General features: G+C 42.5%; 1 protein-coding gene across 1 annotated transcript in view; it reads right to left on the bottom strand.

Moving 5' to 3' along the window:
- Window positions 1-1736: 1736 nt before the first annotated feature.
- The window catches only part of LOC118009146 (cytochrome b-245 heavy chain), a 34848-nt gene continuing 16591 nt past the window's right edge, over window positions 1737-19993 (bottom strand). Inside the window, exons 6-13 of the mRNA XM_035002948.1 lie at window positions 19520-19710; window positions 16311-16440; window positions 13810-13902; window positions 11068-11321; window positions 9795-9957; window positions 7907-8053; window positions 5346-5470; window positions 1737-4041 (exon numbers count right to left, since the gene is read on the bottom strand). Coding sequence (XP_034858839.1) covers window positions 3915-4041; window positions 5346-5470; window positions 7907-8053; window positions 9795-9957; window positions 11068-11321; window positions 13810-13902; window positions 16311-16440; window positions 19520-19710 — 1230 coding nt within the window. The 3' untranslated portion in view covers window positions 1737-3914. The remainder of the gene's footprint in view (window positions 4042-5345; window positions 5471-7906; window positions 8054-9794; window positions 9958-11067; window positions 11322-13809; window positions 13903-16310; window positions 16441-19519; window positions 19711-19993) is intronic.

Raw genomic sequence — 19993 nt, 5'->3', positions numbered from 1 at the left:
CAATGGTAATTAAGGGACAGGACAGAAATGTTAGCTAATGATATAGTGGTAATCATTTTGCAATATATAAAAGTATTAAATCAACCCTTTGTCCATTGTACAGATTATTGAGGTTTAGGAATCCAGATCTTTTGTAACCACCATTGAAATTGATTCGGCGGAATTTCATTAATGTATGCCAAAATGACTGGGTAAAAGGCTATTGGAGAAAATGAGATTCGTACCGTCCCAGAGTAGTAAGTCCCAAATGTGACTTACTATTTACAAAAGTAAAATGAAGCTTTTACATTTATAACAGAGAAATCTGGTGATCAAACTTAAAACCGCCAATAACAGGACAAACTGAGAGTACCTACCCCCTAATGCAATGCACTGAGGACACAAAGTCACCTGTACATAGACGATAGAGTAAATAATAGTTCTGTATCAGTGTTAAATTTCTTGGATTTGTTCATTGCCTTGTGGTTATATAGGTAAAAGTTGTTCTTTGGAAAAACATTATTTGGTGAATGATCACGTTGTAATGCTTTAAATATCTTACAATTTTATTGGTCAATTATACCTCAATAAAACTGAAGAAACATTATAAATAATTTATATTTATTTATAATTATATAATTATATTTATATATATAATTTAAAATTATATAATTATAAATTATATTTATATTAAATTTATATTTATTTATAAATATAAATAAATGAAAGTAAAAATGAGCATGAATTGGGTTAACCAGCGTTTCTAAACTAAGATACCACGACATTTTTTTAAAAGATGTTATTTATTCATTTGAGAGAGAGAGACAGAGACAGGGAGAGCACAAGCAGGGGGAGAGGCAGAGGGAGAGATACCAAGATATTTAGATGGCATAAACCAGAGATTTATACCGCCACTGTTACCCAGCTGTTCTTAGTGCATAATCTGTGCCTAGCACAACAGCTTTGAAAATATCCTTGGTTACTTATACCTTGACTAATCTGCTAGTGTAGTATAAAGAACATGGACTTTTTCACCAGAAAGGTGTGCATCAATGTTGACACAGTTACACACTAGTTGTGAGATGGCTTGTGCCGGTCGTTTGTCCTCTGTCCCTCAGCCTCAATTTTTATCAACAAAATTGGGATAAAATGGCTACCTTGCAGTGTCCTAAGGGATTAGCTGAAGTGTATGTAGAATGTTTGGCTTAGCCGAAGGTGTTTTGCTAAATGTTAGCTATTTCTCTTACTGACATTTGTTTCAGGTGCTGTCCTCTCCCCCTGTGGCCGACCCCCCGAGAAGAACACATGCCCACACGTCTACCCATTTCCTAGACCGTGCAGATCCGAACTGATGGACCCATTCAGAACAACGGCCAAGACTGAACCGTGAGCATATGTATATATTCACAATCTGATTTGATGACACCTAACTGCAAAGTTAGAGCCTACAAAACAAGTGGAAGTGGGGAAAAAAAAACAAAAACGGTCTCATACTAGGGCTTCTTTGCCTCTGAGATTCTGTCCCCAACATGAGGTGACACTCTTGTCTCCTACCAGTGCCATGAGGATCACCAGGCCATGAGCAATGGACTCAGTACTCAGTTTTCCCTTCCCAACCCATAAATCATGACACGTTCGGCTCATCACATGCAAAGACACAGACAATCTCAGCCCCACTGGGGCAGAGCACATCTCTGCTATGTGAATCCACCCTTTAATACGAAGAAGATCAATAACACAGACACCAAGAGAGCTCATTTGTTTTAATAGCCGAGCACAGCTTTATTAGTTCTTCCTAGGAATTGTCCCCCAGGCCCCCCCCAAACTATTCAAATACAACAGCTACAAGTATGCAGATTTCATAAATGCAATATTGCAAAAGCAGGGGAACTAAGAAAAGCCTTCTGAGCCTTGAGATTAAAAGCGATGCTTTATCATGCTCTCAGTACCTGTTACTAAGTGCTAAGTCCTGGAAGCCAGAAGAACTCTGCGGGCAGTTGAAAGCCGGCGGCTTGGGAGAAGAATGGAGTAATGAGGAGCACTCTTACACTCATTTTTCATCTCATAACCAGGGTAACACAGGGCAGGGCAGGGCTCTCTGCTATGGTAACTATGTTGGCATCAAGGTAAAAAAAAAAAAAAAACAAAACCCTGGACACACACTTTCAGAGCAACAGATGAGTCAGTTTTACTTATGCCACAGAGGTTAGAGAAGGCCAAGGTTCTCAGCCGCCTAGAACTGTGGTTCCCCCTCTCGCTCACGCTCTGGTGGAAAGAATTGAGACTGTGAGCACCAGAGCCTGAGTCAGAGTAATAGCACAATAAAAATTTGGTGAATGAATGAACTGATACCTGGGGTGCAGTGTGAACAGGCCGGACCTAAGTCTCTCCGAGTAAAAGCCTTGCTGGGACGTTCTGGGGAGACAACATGCCCACGGCAAGCCTGACTTGTCAGGAGGAACCCGCAGTGACCTGCATGTCCTGAGAGAACAACCGAGTTCTTACTACTGCATCCCGGTCCTTTGAATATGCCCACCCAGCATCAAAATTTGCAGCCAGAATCTCAGATTCAAGACCACATGTAATCAACATAAAATGAGCATGTGTAAGTCTCCTTCAATACATACAAGACTAAGGAATCTGGGGTGGAAAGTGACCAGTGTGAGACCCCCACCTCTCCCCTTCCCTTGTGCCTTTTTTGCTTTCTCTCGTTCGCCTCCTGTTCTCTTTCCCCCTGCCCTCCCCTTTTCTCCTAACCCAGTCTTGTGCCCTTCCCCCAGCTTTCTTCTCATTTCTTCCTCATTACCAAAGTTAAGTAGTTCTAAATATCTGTGGTTCCACAGGGTAGGGCAAATAAAGATATTTTTAGTTTCCAGAAATAAGAGTGGTTCTAAGAAACAAAAAACAAACAAAAAACCCTGTTTCTGGCCACACTAACAGTGATTTAGAGACTCTTGAACTCATGGATATCTAGAACATTCTACTGGGTGTGAATCCAATACCTACACAGTAAGCTGGGGATTTTGGTTTCTAGGACATAAATTTGATGATGATGATGATGATGATGATGATGTAACAAGAAACCAGTAGTCACACAAATAAGAGCCATTTTTGTGTGTGTATTTAAATAAAACAAGGGGTAGATGCTATTTAAAGCAGCTGGGCATATCAGATACATACTTGGCCTAATTCTTAGTTTAAGGCTTTAAATTATTTCTATCCGGGCCTTGTATGGTTCTAAATGTCTTTTCATTCATTCATTCAACAAACTTTCACCGAGTATCCACTCTGCCAAGCATCATTGTAAATGCTGAGTGATACATTAATTAGCAAAGCTAAGCTGGAGACTGCTCCGATGGCCATCCTGTCCCTCTTAAGTGTTCAATCCTTCTCGGCATATATTATCTACTAAATATTTGGAAGAGTTCATTCACTATGACAACAATGATAACAAAGATAACACAAGATGGAAAATGAATGGCCACTCCCTGGATTGTTGCTTTTTGGGGGGAGTATATGAACCTACTTCCAGGTGGCCTGGTATCACAGAAAGACCACCAAACCTGGGGCCGCATGGACTAGATCTGGTCCACGCTTCATAATCTTCGGGAAGTTACCTCACCATTTTGAGTCCCTATTTTTTTTTAAATCCTAAACACTGAGTCCAGGAACCTTTGCCCTACCTTTCTCTGGCATTATTGTGAGTAAAACATGAAATCAAGTTTGTAAAAGTGCTCTGAAAACCATAAAGTTCCATACAAATGCAAATTATCACTATCAAACAATCTTTAACACTCATTTCGGGGAAAACCTTCCTTCCCCTTATAGTTTCATTTTCTCTCTTTTTGTAAGGGGGGAATTTACATGATCAACTAGCATTATTGGGTTAGGTACTTGGCGGCATAACCCACATTGATCTCGCGGGAAGAGACCAGTTAGAAGTTTTCCTTGTTGAAAATGAAATGCACTCCCCGGGGGCCAGACTCAGAGTTGGAGATGCACTGTTTACTGAGGGTTTCAGCCAAGGCTTCAGGTCCGCAGAGGAAAACTCCTATTCTGGTACTTTGGAGGAAAGAAAGGAAAAATAAAACAGTGTCAGGCTTTTGGATGAGACAGACTACAAAGCATGTGAGGGCATTTCCTCTTGATTTTAGGCTCTAGGGCAGAGTCCCCCCCTGCTCCTTTGTCTTTTCCACTACGGGCAGTGTTCAGATTACCCTGTGGGAGAGTGGTTCAGCCCTGTTTGTGGGGACAGCTGCAAAAGGCAATTGACTTCCCTGGGAAATAGCCCTCAAGGAGAGTTTATAGAAACCTCTGCCATGGAGAAAATGGTGGTGAAGTGGTGAGTCTGTGGACTAGTTCCCTTCAGGGCTCTATATCCCCAAACCCTTTCCAGCATCTAGAAATCAGGAACAAATCTGCTTTTGGTTCACCGACCCTGACAACAGCTGGGTGGAGCTTGATCCCTCTCTGTTTTAAAGCCTAGTTCCTCAAGGTGTGGTCCCAGACCAGTAGCCTCCTACTCAGCTTTTTAAGAATGTAGATTCTCAGGGCGCCTGGGTGGCTCAGTCAGTTAAGCTTCTGCCTTCGGCTTAGGTCATGATCTCAGGGTCCTGGGATTGAGCCCCACTCAGTGGGGAGTCTGCTTCTCCTTCTCCCTCTGCTCCTCCCCCTGATCATGCTCGCTCTCTCTCAAATAAATAAAAATAAATAAAATCTTAAAAAAAAAAAGAATGTAGATTCTTAGGTCCCACCCAAGACCTACTAAATCAGCATTTGTATTGTGAAAGGACCCCCAAGTCATTCATATGTTCATTAAAGGATAAAAAGCAGAGGCGTGAAGGGTATATTTGTGGTGATTTCTTGAGTCTATCATGTGTTCTAGCAAGAGAAAGGATCCCCTCAAACTTCCAGAATGGGTAAAGCTTTAATGAAGGCAGAAAGGAACTTAGGATGTCTGGCAACTTATGATTTTAGACCCAAAAACTAAAACTGAAAGTGGGGACGGTATCTCCTTAATGATAAAAGTCGAAATCATATTGAATTAAAAGAAGTAGATACACCAGTGAGATTTAGGAACTGAAAGAAAAGAACTGAGTTATGGCCCCACTTGGGAGGAGCAGGGTTCAGAAAGGCAGAAGTGGGGGGCACCCCGAGCATCTTTGTTTATAATAACTCTCCAGGTAATTTTGCTGTGATCTAAAGCCTCCCTCGTAAATTCATAGGTATCTAGAACCTTTGATTGGGTGTGAATATAGTAATCTAGGTATTTTAGTTTTTGGAATATACAAATCTAGCTGTGTTTGGGAGCTGCCGCTTTGGGCAGACCGTGAGCCTCAAGAACACCTTGGTGGGGGACTCCTTACTTTGGGTGTTGACTTGCAATTGTCTTGAATTCGTTATCCCAGTTGGGCCGTCCATACAAGGTCTTTTGTTTCAGGCCTGTGATCACATCTTTCTCCTCATCATGGTGCACAGCAAAGTGATTGGCCTGTGGGAAAGGACATGAATTCACAAAAAGAGACATTCTGTAAGAAAAACAGCTATTTTTACGTATCTTACAAGCCAAGCTCTCACTACCCATTCTAACCATATATATATTTGAAGGCTAGAAGGTATACAAAGATGAACAAACTGGGTCTCCTCGGGCAATTTATAATCTAGAAGGGCAGACCTTGAAGTGTGAACGTGAATAATCCTATTTGTAGAATAGGGTATCATGAATGCCGCAGGAGAGGCACAAATATCTGAGAGCAAGGGAGGGAAGTGGGATGGGAGGATATGGGAAGATTGCAGGTTGGCAACACTTGGCGTCGGGCGTTGAAGGTGTGGGTAGGATTTAAATTCTGTCTCACTGTTTTTCTCTCCGTTCTACATGTAACTTTCTCTCTTCACCCTATTAGACTCTCACTCCTTCAGGAGAATCGCTAAGAACTAAAACAACCACAGATTAAAGTGCACTCATATAGTGGCAACATAATGAGACAACAAATCAAGCCTAAAGCTAGTCTGTGTGTGTGTGTGGGTGTGTATACATAGTCACTGGTTGTTTTCTGCTACCGTTCTAGGGGACCTCGGTTCAAACAACAGATATTTTTCATAGAAGTGGTGAATTAAATTTATTTAAAACTTGAATCAGATTTTAAATTCACCGGCCAGGGGATGGATGATGGGGATGGAGGAGGTTAAGAAGGGTGACCACTGTGGTTTAATAATCCTGTAGGGACCAGTTTTGTAAAGCAAACAGTTATTTTTCAATGCAAATAAATTTCTCATTTAAAAAACTGTGTCTGGCTTTTTAAATAATAAAACTGCAAAGTAATTTATATTTTATAGATTTTTTTCCTCCTGGGTTTCATTTTTTATCAATATTTGTTGTTGTTTTGTATTTAAATTGCAGAAATGGCTCTTAAAATCCCTTTTTCTGGAGCAGCAATGTTCATGGTCATAGGTTCCTGTATCTACATGCAATAAGACTCTTCTAAGACTTGGAGGACCTATGATAAACAGTACACCAAAACCCAAAAGAAGAGTGAGTTTTCACAATCCAAGGTGTGTGTGAAAGATGCCCGGGGTGGAGGAGGCAATGAGTGGCTGTGGACAGCTGAGACACCAGCCAGGGGCAGGCAGAGGCTTCTGCCTTAGCTCCTCACACAGGGGGAGCCCATGCTGCTTCTGCTGCTTCCAGGCCAAATCACTGATGTTTGCTTATTTAGAAAGATTTTAGGGGCGCCTGGGTGGCTCAGTTGGTTAAGCGTCTGCCTTCGGCTCAGGTCATGATCCCAGGGTCCTGGGATTGAGCCCCCCATCGGGCTCCCTGCTTGGCAGGGAGTCTGCTTCTCCCTCTGCCTCTCCCTTTGGCTTGTGCTCTCTCTCAAATAAATAAAATCTTTAAAAAAAAAAAAAGGAAAGGTTTTACCTCCTAGGAATCATTAACTTGTTTCAGAGTTTCTCAGTCTGAGCACTTTTGACGTTTGAGGCCAGATAATTCTTTGTTGGGGGGGGGGGGTTGCTGTCTTATAAATTGTAGAATGTTTTCATTGTTAAATGTCCCTGGAGGGAGGGTTGTGTGTGTGTGTGCATATAATGTGTTATGTATTATGCATTATGTTATATTACACACACATATACATACATATGTATATGTTATATACATATACACATATGCACACATATATCATTTTCATTAAATACATTTTGATTTATTTATAAATGATAATCATGAACTAGTGGGAGTTGCTAAGAGTGCAGGCTCTGGAACATTCTACCCCTGCCTCTTACTAGTTGGGTGCCCTTGGACAAATGACCCAACCTGTTCTGGGCTTTGGCTTTCTTATCAGTAAAGGGTGGATAATAATAGTAGCTGCTTCATAGGGCTGTTGTAAAGGATTGAATTACACAATCTATGTAAACACTAATAAAAATACCTAGCACATGGTATATGCTTAATAACTATGAGCAGTTATTATTACTACTTACTAAATGTATTGTGTATATTGTAAAATACACATAAACATAAAATTAAAGGAATGTGTGTGTGTGTGTAGAGATACAAAGATAGAGGTAGAGATAGAGAGAGAGGCATAAAGAGAGGGAGAAAGGCAGCTAATATTTTCTTCCCATTACCCTGTGGATCATCTTGTCCAGCTGGTTCGAGACCCCTGGTAGGAGCATGACTCTAATAAGGCCAAAGGCATGGCTCTTATTCCCTTGTGGGCTCCTTAGGTTCCACAGATACGAGCTTTGAATCTAGTCTCAGGAGTCTGAACATGTGGGGACACTGAGTGAGAGTGAACGGGCCGGATCACCCAATTCCATCAACTGTTCTTGGTAAAAACAGTACACAAAACACTCCGATAACCAAAGGGGTAGTCAGTCAGCCCCGGGCACTGTGGGGAGGACCCGGGAGCTGGGATCTCGCCCTCACCTGAGACTCATCCCAGCCCGTGAGATAGATGTTATAGCTGAGGAAGCCGGCGTTGTTCCTCTCCTGCATCTGGGTCTCTAGAAGCTGCAGCAAGTCCGCAAACCACTCAAAGGCGTGTGTGTCCCGGCACAGCCAGTAGAAGTATATCTGCAAGAACAACAGATCAGGAGACAGATTCTATGTAAACGGGCCTCATGGGAATTGACATATGGATTTCTACCCTCCCCTCCCACCAACTTTTGCCTCCTGCTCAGAACGCCTAGAAACAGGTTTTCAGAAAGCTCTGGACATTTCACAAACCAGCTCACATGAACCTGCACAGGCCTTCACCCTGTGGGGCAGTAAATAAAGAGCTTGGTCTCAGAAATGCATGGCTGAGGAAAACAACATTAGCATACCACTTTCCCTCCAGGTCTGCTCTTGCCCACCTCAGGTCCCTGGCTTCCTTTGTACCTCCTCTCAGAAAGACCAGTGGGATCCAGGCTAAGGGGGCGACCACAGGACTACTTCGCTGCCTACTATGTTGGACATTCCTGAGTTGCCAGGAAAAAAGCCGCTCTCCCCATACCTCCTCCATATAGTAAAGAGAGAAAGGGGAGAATAAAAAGTCAACATATGTTCAATGTCTCTATTCGAGGTTATCTCTAAAGTTATTCGAATGACTCACGTTTTATGCAAGAAGTCCTTTATCGGGCAATGAAACCAAATTTACATGTGACCAAAAAATGCCCTGGGAATTAATTCTGAGGAGATACCCATAAGATACTCTGCTGAGGGAAATAAGTCAATCAGAGAAAGACATGTATCGTATGATCTCACTGATACGAGGAATTCTTAATCTCAGGAAACAAACTGAGGGTTGCTGGAGTGGTGGGGGGTGGGAGGGATGGGGTGGCTGGGTGATAGACACTGGGGAAGGTGTGTGTTTGGTGAGCGCTGTGAATTGTGCAAGACTGTTGAATCACAGATCTGTACCTCTGAAACAAATAATACATTATATGTTAAAAAAAGAAAGAAAGAAAAGGAAGATAGCAGGAAGGGAAGAATGAAGGGGGGGAAATCGGAGGGGGAGACGAACCATGAGAGACTATGGACTCTGAGAAACAAACTGAGGGTTCTAGAGGGGAGGGGAGTGGGGGGATGGGTTAGCTCGGTGATGGGTATTGAGTAGGGCATGTATTGAATGGAGCACTGGGTGTTATACGCAAACAATGAATCATGGAACACCACATCAAAAACTAATGATGTAATGTATGGTGATTAACATGACAAAATAGTTTTTTTTTTTTTTAAAAAAAGAAAGTAAGTAAAAGTTTCATGAAAGGACGTGTCTCCTGCCCTCTCCTTGCAAAAAAAAAAAAAAAAAAAGTACTGGGGGACTGGAAAAGGAATCAATCTCAATATCTAATAAAGGATGATAGAAAAATTATTCTGTATCCTCTCCATGGAACATAAAGGAATCATTAAAAAGGATCATCATAAAGCCTGTGACAACACTGAAAAAACACTATGTTTTTTTTGAAAGCAGGCCATGAACGTATATGTACTCAATATTTACAACTTTCAAAGAGTATGAGAAAATACTGGAAGAGAATCCACAAAAAGGGCAGCTGCTGAGTCGGGGTTGTCAACACTTTCTGTCCCCACTTCCTTTCTTCCCAATTTCTCCTAACGCTATACAAGTGCAGTATACTACTTGCAGTAATAGACCTGCTTATATACAAGCACATGTGACTTATCAGGTAGCCCTTTTATGAGAAGTCTGTCTCTCTGAAACCACCAGGAACTTGTCTCCACTTCCTTTGGTCCCCCCCAGTCTCTACCCCGAAGGCTCTGTCACGCTTCACTCAGCCCCAAGCAAGCTCCCTGAAAAAACGAAGGGACTTACCTTTTGGAGCCTCAGATTGGTGGCATTGTTGCAATATTTATACCAGACGGACTTGAGGATGGATGCAAAGGGTGTGACCCCGATCCCTGCTCCCACTAACATCACCACCTCGTAACTGAACACATCTTCACTGGCTGTGCCAAAGGGCCCATCCACAGCTATCCTGGAGGGAGGGAAGCGTGCGAGGAGGTGGTTAGAGAGCTACCTTGCACTGCAGAGTAGGATGGGGCACAGCGTATTACTGGGGGCGTGCAATATGTCACATCAAACTGGGACACTGTATCTCTGGGGCACTTTCTTCTATGAAATAGCTTTCAAGTAACCCACTCGGGGTGTTGACATAGTGGTTGGAAGTAAGAAGAGGAAGTTTTAGCTAACTGAAAACATTTGGTAACTCTCGGGGGTACTTTTTTCATCTCTCCACCCTTTCACCTACCACACACACTCACACACACACTCACACACACACACACATACACCTGTACCTCTTGCCAGGGCATCCCACAGTTGAAATTCCTGCTCACATTGCACACTGAAGGAAAGTGAGAATTTTCTGTCATAGCATCTTGTAAATTTAATATCTTCACTTTTCATTTGTTCATTGAGTTAATCAATAAGCTTTTCTTTAGCATCTCCTAAGTGCCTGGCACCATCTCAAACATGTGGGAAGAAGGGGGCAAAGCGAATAATTTTTGGCCTTTGCCCTCAAATGACATATGTCAATTAAATTTTAAGAATATCTTTGATACACTATAACTTTGTTTGTTAGAAAAGTTAATACACCGGGCGCCTGGGTGGCTCAGTTGGTTAAGCGACTGCCTTCGGCTCAGGTCATGATCCTGGAGTCCCGGGATCGAGTCCCGCATCGGGCTCCCTGCTCGGCAGGGAGTCTGCTTCTCCCTCTGATCCTCCCCCCTCTCATGTGCTCTCTCTCTCTCATTCTCTCTCTCAAATAAAAAAAAAAAAAATCTTTAAAAAAAAAAAAAGAAAAGTTAATACACCTTGGCCTTGACCCTTACGTATTTAAAGGAATTTGGGAATATTCATTATTAATATTTGATTCAAATACTTTATACTTCACACAAGATTTATTAGTATATGCCTAAACGTACCACATACATAAAATGGGGAACACCGAGATAGCTACCTATATTTGTAGAACTTGTGTGTTTGCACACAAGGAGACAGTGCAGTGAGAGATGGGAAAAGGGGAGTATTTGGTGACATTTTTCCTGAACTCGTACACTTCTGTAAATATGCGCTTTGCACTTACTTAGGTAGTTTCCAAGCATCCTGAAACTCCTGCTTATCACAGCCACAAGCATTGAAAAGTCCTTCCGTCCAGTCCCCAACGATACGAATATGGATGCTAAAGAAGTCTTCCTCAGGGGCGGAGGTCAGTGTGAAAGGGTGCCACTCCAGCCTGGACACCTTGGGGCACTTGACAAAAATGTATTGTCCCACCTCCATCTTGAATCCCTTCTTCTTCATCTGTAGCTCAATGGTTTTGAAAGGGTGAGTGACCACCTACGGAACAAAACGTGTCTCTGGAAACTACACTTTCCCCAAATACTTGCCTTTTCAGTGTCCACATGGACAGAAGGCTGAGCTAAGATGCCCACCCACATCCCCTCTTCAGGCCCAACGAGGCATTTCCTCGAGCAGATGCGTTTCTCGTGGCGACTTGCCCTCAGCTGGAGCCCACGGCCTGCCAACTCCCAGACGTCATCCCAACCCCCGCACTCCCTGTAGGATCAGCTGAGGCAGCAGCAGCAACTGAGTGAGGGTCATTCATTTCCTCCCTGATTCTGACCATCTTTCTTTTCACAGGTGCATCTTCTGAGAACATGCCCCAGTCAACCTTCTGTCTGCAATTCTCTGTCTCAGAGTCTTTGCCAGGGAGGCCAGCCCAAGACGCCAGTCTACTGTGATATTTTTTTCTCCAAGAAGTCAAGGCACGTGCTAGCAACAGAAAGAAGAGATGGCTGCTTGCTCAGCCTTCCTGTCTCCCCAGAGGATCATCGAGAGCCTTGGCAGCTGGGTAGAAGGACACCCTATTGACTGGCTATATAGCAACATCCCCCAAACCAAGCCGCATGTACTGGTCTATCTTTGTCCTGAGTCACACCTTGAATCTGCCTGATTGCATGCATTGTGTTTACATTTCTACCTACCTGGAAAGTACACCATCGGTCTCTCCCAAAGCCAGTCCCCCCCCCGCCCATTGCCTTCCTCATTCTCCGTGTGTACAAGTGTTCGTCACAGCTTTGTTTAGAATAGCAAACAATTGGAAACAGTCCAAACATCCATCAGCTGGTGAGGTGGTAAATAATTTTAAGAAACAAAGCAGCACAATGAAAAACTGTCATTACAACACAGACAGCAATACACTGTTTCTGGGACAATTCCTGAGATACCCAGGACTTTCTATGTACAACTGAAAAACAAACCAAGGGACATCAGGGCAATGAAAAATCAACAGAAACAAAATAGCAGCTCCCTAAATGTTGACTGAGTGTCAAGCTCTTCTTTCCGTGAGTGAGGAGGGGTAAGATGGGCAACCCTTTCGATAAATATTGCCAAGCATTTCCCAAACCTGTGATTTCACTCCATCTTAAATGATAAAGCAGTACCCAACGTCCTTCCATCACGGAAATAAAGAATCTTAAAGCTTCATTTTGGAAAAAAAAAAATAAAAATCGACAAAAATTATTTTGAAAGTGATGTTCACTGGCAATTTTGTAATGTGGCAATTTTGTATGGTGAAAACATTCTTTTCCCCCTTTTGCAATTTTGCTGCCACAGGTGAAATCGGGATTAAACTAAATAAAATGCACTAGCAGAATTGACATCAGCATACTTTTGGATGACACCTTGTTTCTTTTTTTTTTTTTGAGAAGAAAATGAATATCTGTTTTTATGAGAAGAAAATGAGTATCTATTTTCTCCACAGGAAAACAGATTTGCCTTTAAAATACGTTCAAGGGAAATGCTTGCCTGCTTAGTCAGGTCTAGCCTAGTAAGGGAAATTCTGTGGCAGCCTTTTTTGCTCTTCTGTGGGCTTTTTCTTCTAATACAGTATAAGTATCATAAAAGGAGAACTGCTGTAGCTTCCTATATTTCAAGATTTCCAGTGCCAGCTGGACTGACTTTCCTCTGGCCTTCCACAGATGCCAAGAAAGAAAAGCTAGGGTGGAGGGCAGGAAGAATTCATGCGTTTTGCAAGAATAGCCCATACCAGGGTTTTAGTAAACACTTTTTGAACTGTATTGAGTTGAATTCAATTTTATTTGATAAAACTAGTTTTGTCTCTTGTTTCCTGAAACTATAACCAGGAGTTTCTATTTCTATTTATTGAGTTGGATATTTATTTAGTTAGTAATGAGAAGCAGCACCGAAGTGTGGAGCGGGGGGAGCCACCATATACCTGGAGTCAACTCGATTCTAGATGCAGTTTAGTTACTAACCTCCTTGAGAGTTTGGGTCCTCCAACTCTGATATTCTGTGATTACATACACAGCACAGAAAAGCAGGTAAAGGGAGACCTGGAAAACTACCTCAACCTCAATCAGACCTGCCCTTGGCTCCCTGGTTCTTTTGGCATCTGAGTATTTTAAGGCTCAGTGTGTACCCTTTTGAACTCATGTGCTTTGCTTCTTCACTCTAACCTGCTCACATTCATCACAGTATGCTCCTCCTCTCTCTCTCTCTCTCTCTCCACACACACACACACACACAGAGAGAGAGAGAGAGAGAGAGATTCATGTACACAAAACCGTCAGATTCATTTTTCAACAGAAAATGTTAACTTGTACTTGCCCCAGTTAAAAGGTCCAACCATTTGATTATCAAGCTAAGTATACTGACTGAATTCAACTGTAGGTCTTCTCTCTGCTCTACATTTAATCAAAAGAAACCGAGTGAAAGACAGCTCTGACCAATGCTACAGAGAACTTGGGTAAACTTGTCCATGATATAGTTAGATGTTACTAGTAATTCCTAAACCAGACAATACCTTGGTGATGACCACCTTCTGTTGAGATCGCCAAAACCGTACCAACCTCTCACAGAGATACAGAAACATGGGACCCACTATCCATTTCCACGTCTGTAATCAGAACAAAAAATGAAAACAGGATGTATTAAGGGGTAATAGCTAATATAAGATTAATGGGAACAAAACATTTTAGAAGTCAAGTTAATCTTTGTAGGCTTGTTTAAATATATATATATATATTTTTTTAAAGATTTTATTTATTTATTTGAGAGAGAGAGAGACACAGCGAGAGAGGGAACACAAGCAGGGGGAGTGGGAGAGGGAAAAGCAGGCTTCCCACCAAGCAGGGAGCTTGATGCAGGGCTCGATCCTAGGACCCTGGGATCACGACCTGAGCCGAAGGCAGATGCTTAACCGACTGAGCCACCCAGGCGCCCCTGTAGGCGTGTTTAAATATCTGATATCCGATTCGTAAATTTCTCATACAACAGAATGCATGAAAAGTACCGAAAGTTAAAATAAAGTTTTGAGCCAGTAGAAATGAGCATTCTCCTTTGGCCACACCGGGGAACTTTATCTACAGTATAAGACTCTCCCAAGAGGAACTGCCCACAAGAATGGGATTTCCTCCTGGTGTTGCAACAGCAGTTGCTGTAACCCTACAGCAGAGCAAGATTAGTTTCAGAATTAACATTTCTCTTAAGGATAGCATTTCAACAACCCCATATTTTTTTTAATGCAACATTGCAGCTGCTTTCTCTCAACTATGTAGTCAAAGCTTAATCTTTTGCAAGATAAAAAATTTCATGCAAGAATTTAGTTGTTTCTCCAATATCCTGGTAAGTTCTAGGAGCTATGCAATGCACCTGCTGAAGAGGGACAAGCCCAAAGATTTTCAGATTTCTTTAGATTCCTCTCTCATCAGAATCTTCAGTGTTTCACAACACTGGAATTACCCTGTAGTATTATTGGCTATATGAAAACCTTTAGGATAAACAGATCCATCCTGGGACTCAGTCAGCTAGTTTCCTAGTTTAATACCTGAAGTAGTAAAGAGCTTTAGGAGGCGATATCATTTAAAGGATGGCATCTCAGAATGGATTTCAAGAAAGAAAAAGAAATCACAAAGGGCTTCCTACAGTCTCACATATGATCTTTCTATTAAACGTTTTGAAAAAACTGTAGATTGGAAGTTGAGAGCACCTGAATGTCCCCACCTTCCGCCAAAGTTGAAGACTATCTGCCCTGAAAGTCGGAAATATTTTGCTGCTGGCCTTTGTTTTCATGGGACAGGTTTTTAAAATAGCACGGCACCATCCATCTATTTCCTGGGCACCGCAATGGGGCTCCATCAAATAGAGTGAGGTCTTGGACATCGCCTCTAATCCCAGAAACCCAGAAGCTCCTTTGAGGTAGATGCCTGTTAAGATAGTAGTACCTTGATTCCAGCTGTCTTCAAGGAAATGTGCCTTCCCCTAACCCATAAGAGGACCTGCAATTCAGTTCTTTTTTTTTTTATCCTTTCTATTGATCTGTGCATGTAGTGGGGGCAGTTCATTGATACATCTGGTTGCTTTCATTAATGAGCACGGATGCTTAAAGATGTTAAGTCCCTGGACAGCAGACTATGTCTTAGAGGAAGAAAACTCCTATGTTAAGAGAGCAGGAAGAAAGAAAGGAGACAATGGGGTGGGACATTTGCCTTTACATTATACTGTGCTTAAAAAAATACTAATCCTGTTCAGAAGCCCTGTACCAATGTTGATTTTTGCCTAGCTTTATACCAGTGCTTAGCATGGTAACCAATAAGGTACACTGCTTGCTAATGGAGGAAAAGATATGAAGAACATAAGGCCCACTTCTCACTCAATGGAGCGGAGATATTGAGAATACACAAAATGGAACTTTGCAGAGCATGCAAGAGGAGCTCCCAACAGAAGGTGAATATTCTACCATGTTTTCCCTTGGTCATCCTTGCCATCCTCTTGCATTGGTACAAACCTGGCTGTCCAGTGTCCTTTATGTGGTGTAGACACAGCCTCCTGATGCTTAAGGGCAGCCCTATATGTTACTTCATAATTTCCTTCCCAGCTTTGAAAGCTGTAAAGAAAGTCTTACTTCCTGGTATCTGAAAAGGCTCTTAGCTCCTTATAAGTGATTATCTGAGCTATCCAACTCAGCTTAGAATGGAATCCCTCTGGAAACCATTAACTGGTATTATTGTGGCCCTCACATCCAGAAGAGAAGAGATGGAATTTCTTGAACCCCAACAGCACTTTCAAAAACAATGCTTTTCCAAGTTTTATATCAAGATGTTCATAATAGACCAATGCAATCCTTACCTTTCAAAAAATAATTCTAGACAATAAGTATCACAGAAAAAAGTAGATACTTATAACATTCTAGCAGTTCCATGGCATTCGTAATGGACAGCTCTATGACATTTGTACATATTTCTTAGACACAGTTGGAAGATTGTTGGTAATGAAATTGTAATAGTAACAATGAACTGTACATACCATAGGAGGGTTCCCAGAGAACTGTGGGATTGGGCATTTTCCTGGTTTTCCCCAGTCTGAGAGGTCTTTTTCACATTGCTCAGGCTTGTGTTCCTTTAAACTCTGTGGGGTCTGCCCACGAACGATTCGCCTGGGGAGGAAATTAAGTCCAGACCATTTAGTAGCAAGAAATTAAGTTCTTAGTTTTTAGAGAATCTGGGCATATTTCAAGTATTCTAGTATGGATCCTATACTTTCCACTTAACAGTAATATCTCATTGACCCCTCTGAGTAGATTTGAGGAAGGGAAAGGAAATATGTCTTCTTCAGCAATATAAAAAAACATATGTACAATGACACAAAGAATATGTAGGTTTTGGATCATCAGTACATGTTTTCTTAAAGGGAGCATTTGTGCTTCTGTTTCGAGTATTATTTTCATTTGTAAACAAACAGACAAAAACAGGAAAACTGCTAATCTAACAGAGCACGTACTCGCCCATACAGTGTCTTTGTGCGAATTACAAAAAGATGCCCCCTCTGTGGGGACAGTCATAGAAGCAAAGAGCCTGGCCAGCAAAGCATGGGCGAAGTTTACGCCCCACGGACAGGCACCCTGTGCGGTTGACACACAGTAGCTCCGAGGCTTAGTCCAAGCGCTTCATTTGTTGTTCCAAAATTGTCTAAAGTAAATCGAAAGGGTTGAAATCAGTTTAAGGAGACTTTGTGGGGATTATGACATTCTCACAGATATCAACACTAATGGTGCGTCCTTGGAAGCACTCAGAGCACATTCATTTCGATTCCATACATTTCAACTGAGCAACTGCTAACACACAAGACAATGTGGGTTTACTGGGAACAGAAGAAGGGGGGCACAAAGTCAGGTAAGTCATGTTCCTGACCTCAAGGAACATAAATGGCAGGGTCTTCAGAATATATATGAAGAAGAGACACAGAAGGCCCCCTTTGTAATAGTTGTATGGGGGACCTAAAATTTCTTGTGCCACTTGGTATATTCTGTGAATGTTTTAATTCAAGGCTGTTAACCATCCTTTTCTATCCCTAGGCCTTGGGGCAGAGAGTTACCATGTACTGAGCATCTATGATGTGCCAGGCCTGGGGAAAGTTACTCTACACAAATTATCTCAGTTGACCCTCATAACAAGCCTGAATGGTAAGTATTGGCAGCCCCATTTGACACATGAGAACACCGAGGCTTAGAGAAACTAGTAACTTAGAAGCAGAATAATTTGGAGAAACCAATTTTGGGCCTGTGTCAGACAGCCTTTGTTTCAAATCCCAGGTCTACCCCTTGCTAGTTTGGTGGCCTTGGGCAAGTTATTTAACTTCTTCTGAACCTCGGTTTCTGCAGTTGTAAAATAGGTATAATAATACCTAATTAAAGGTGTATTTTAGTGATCCATTGGCCTGATGCATAAGATATGTCAACACAAAGTAAGAGTCCAACAAATGATAATTGTCAAAATTCCTAAGTCCCAAGTTCACATGGGGAGTAAGGGAGAGAAAACAAAATTGGATTCTCCCCTCTTCTCAGCGCAAGGACCAGAAGTCAGGAAACCTGGATTTTAATCCCAGTTCAGCTGCTGCTGCCAAGGCCATGAGACTGTGAGCAATCAGCCAACCAGTGTAAGTGGCAGATTCTCTTCAGATGGAGAGTGGGGCAAATATACCTCGTCTGCCCGCTCCAAAGGTAAATGCATAGTTGTGAAACTATACAAGCATAAAGCGGTGGAAGTACTAAGCTAGAGAGGGGAAGAGATTCATTTTTTGTCTCTAGGATTCCTTGAAACAGCTGGCTTATGATCAAATCCCATTTAAAGATACTCAATTGCTTTAGGAGAGTCAAGAGATTCTTTGCCTACACAGATTCTTCAGTGCTTAGAAAGAGTTGATGAGGGGTCAGAGTCAGCAAGTCAATCAAGAATGCATACAAAGTGGTTGCCCAATGCTGCATCTTCCCACCCTTTCCCCTTTTCACACTCAGGTCTTAGTCACCTCCAGGCCAACTTGGCTCCCAGCACAGTCATTGAACCTTGAGCAGGTGCTCTCTTGATGCTTAGTTATGTGGAGCCCCAAACCCACCAGGGGACTTCCCCAAGCCTACTTTTGTGTGCAGGTGGGAGAATCAGCTGGTGTGAAACAGCATAAAAAGGAAACCTGGTATTAAATAGGATTTCCCATAAGACGAACTGTCCCAACCACACATGCAGGCACTGTGAGTCTCTATGAGAGTATTTGTCATGGCCTGCCTGAGACCACCTGGGCCCCAATCCCAGCTATGCCACTTACAAACTGGCTGACTTGGGCTACATAGTTTAGCTTTGTTAGCTTGTTTCCTTGTCTACAATTTCCCCCAGGAAATGGGGATGTAAGAGGATCTCTACCTAAAAGAAACATTTCATGTCTATAATGAGTGCTCAATAGAAGTGAGCTCTTAAAAAAAAAAAAAAAGATTTTATTTATTTGACAGAGAGAGAGACACAGCGAGAGAGGGAACACAAGCAGAGGGAGTGGGAGAGGGAGAAGCAGGCTTCCCGCAGAGCAGGGAGCCCGACGCGGGGCTCGATCCCAGGACCCTGGGATCACGACCTGAGCCGAAGGCAGACGCTTAACGACTGAGCCACCCAGGCGCCCCTAGAAGCGAGCTCTTACCTTTATTGTATTAGAATGCTGGAAGGCAATAACCATGTATTTTTCCTTCTAGTATTCCCCACCGCGCCGGAGACCAGTCCTCATACACAGTAGGCAATCAGTATATGTCCAGCTTGAATCAAAGCTCATCGAACTACAGCAAACCCTTTCACCTGATTAATTTAGCCCCTCTAGTTTGGGAGTTTGTCTAATTTACTAGTGATTAAGCCATAAGAAACATCACTGCAGACATCCAAGACCCCTCCAGCACCCTTAACATGTTTTACACACTTGGAGAGGTACTCAAACGTTGGGGTATTTTTCAAGCTTGCTAGAATTAACTGCATTAATAATAGCTATTGTTAAATTACTACAGAAATAATAGCTATTAATCGGGTGCAATAAATGAAAATGCTGCTGAGTGGCCTCTAGCCAACTGACCTCTGGTGTCCCCTCATACTCCCCCAGCAGAGAGTCTGACGACACACAGACAAGGAGGTCGCTGTACCTCTAACAGCCTCCAACCTGGAAACTAAAGGATTTAAAGTACTTGACCTCGGAGATTAAACACTCACTCAGCTCCGTGGATGGCGAGACCGATGAAGAAGATCACAAAAAGATGGTGTGTGTACCAAAACACTTCAAAATAAGACCTCCGGATGGTTTTGGTGGAGGAAGTGATAATTAATATGAGGCACAGTGTGATCACAATACCAGTGATGCCGGCCAGCCGGGTCACAGCCACATACAGGCCTCCTTCAGGATTCTGCAAAATACAAACACACACACACACACACACACACACACACACATATTACTCATAGGCTCTCAAATGCAAGACTATTTATAAAGCGTCTGGTGTATAGGCCAATAGGTATTTTCATTCCCCCTTCCGATAATCCTAACCATCCCTCACAGAGTGAGATAGATTTAGAATAGATATTTCTCAATTTAAAACTGTCTTACGGGGCGCCTGGGTGGCTCAGCCGGTTAAGTGTCTGCCTTCGGCTCAGGTCATGATCCCAGGGTCCTGGGATTGAGTCCCACAT

Source organism: Mirounga leonina, unplaced genomic scaffold (genome assembly GCF_011800145.1).
Source record: "Mirounga leonina isolate KUSES-001 unplaced genomic scaffold, KU_Mleo_1.0 Mir_101609, whole genome shotgun sequence".
NCBI classification, from domain to species: Eukaryota; Metazoa; Chordata; class Mammalia; order Carnivora; family Phocidae; genus Mirounga; species Mirounga leonina.
Note: the sequence above shows the minus strand (reverse complement) of the source record. Positions and strands in the feature narration are given on the sequence as shown.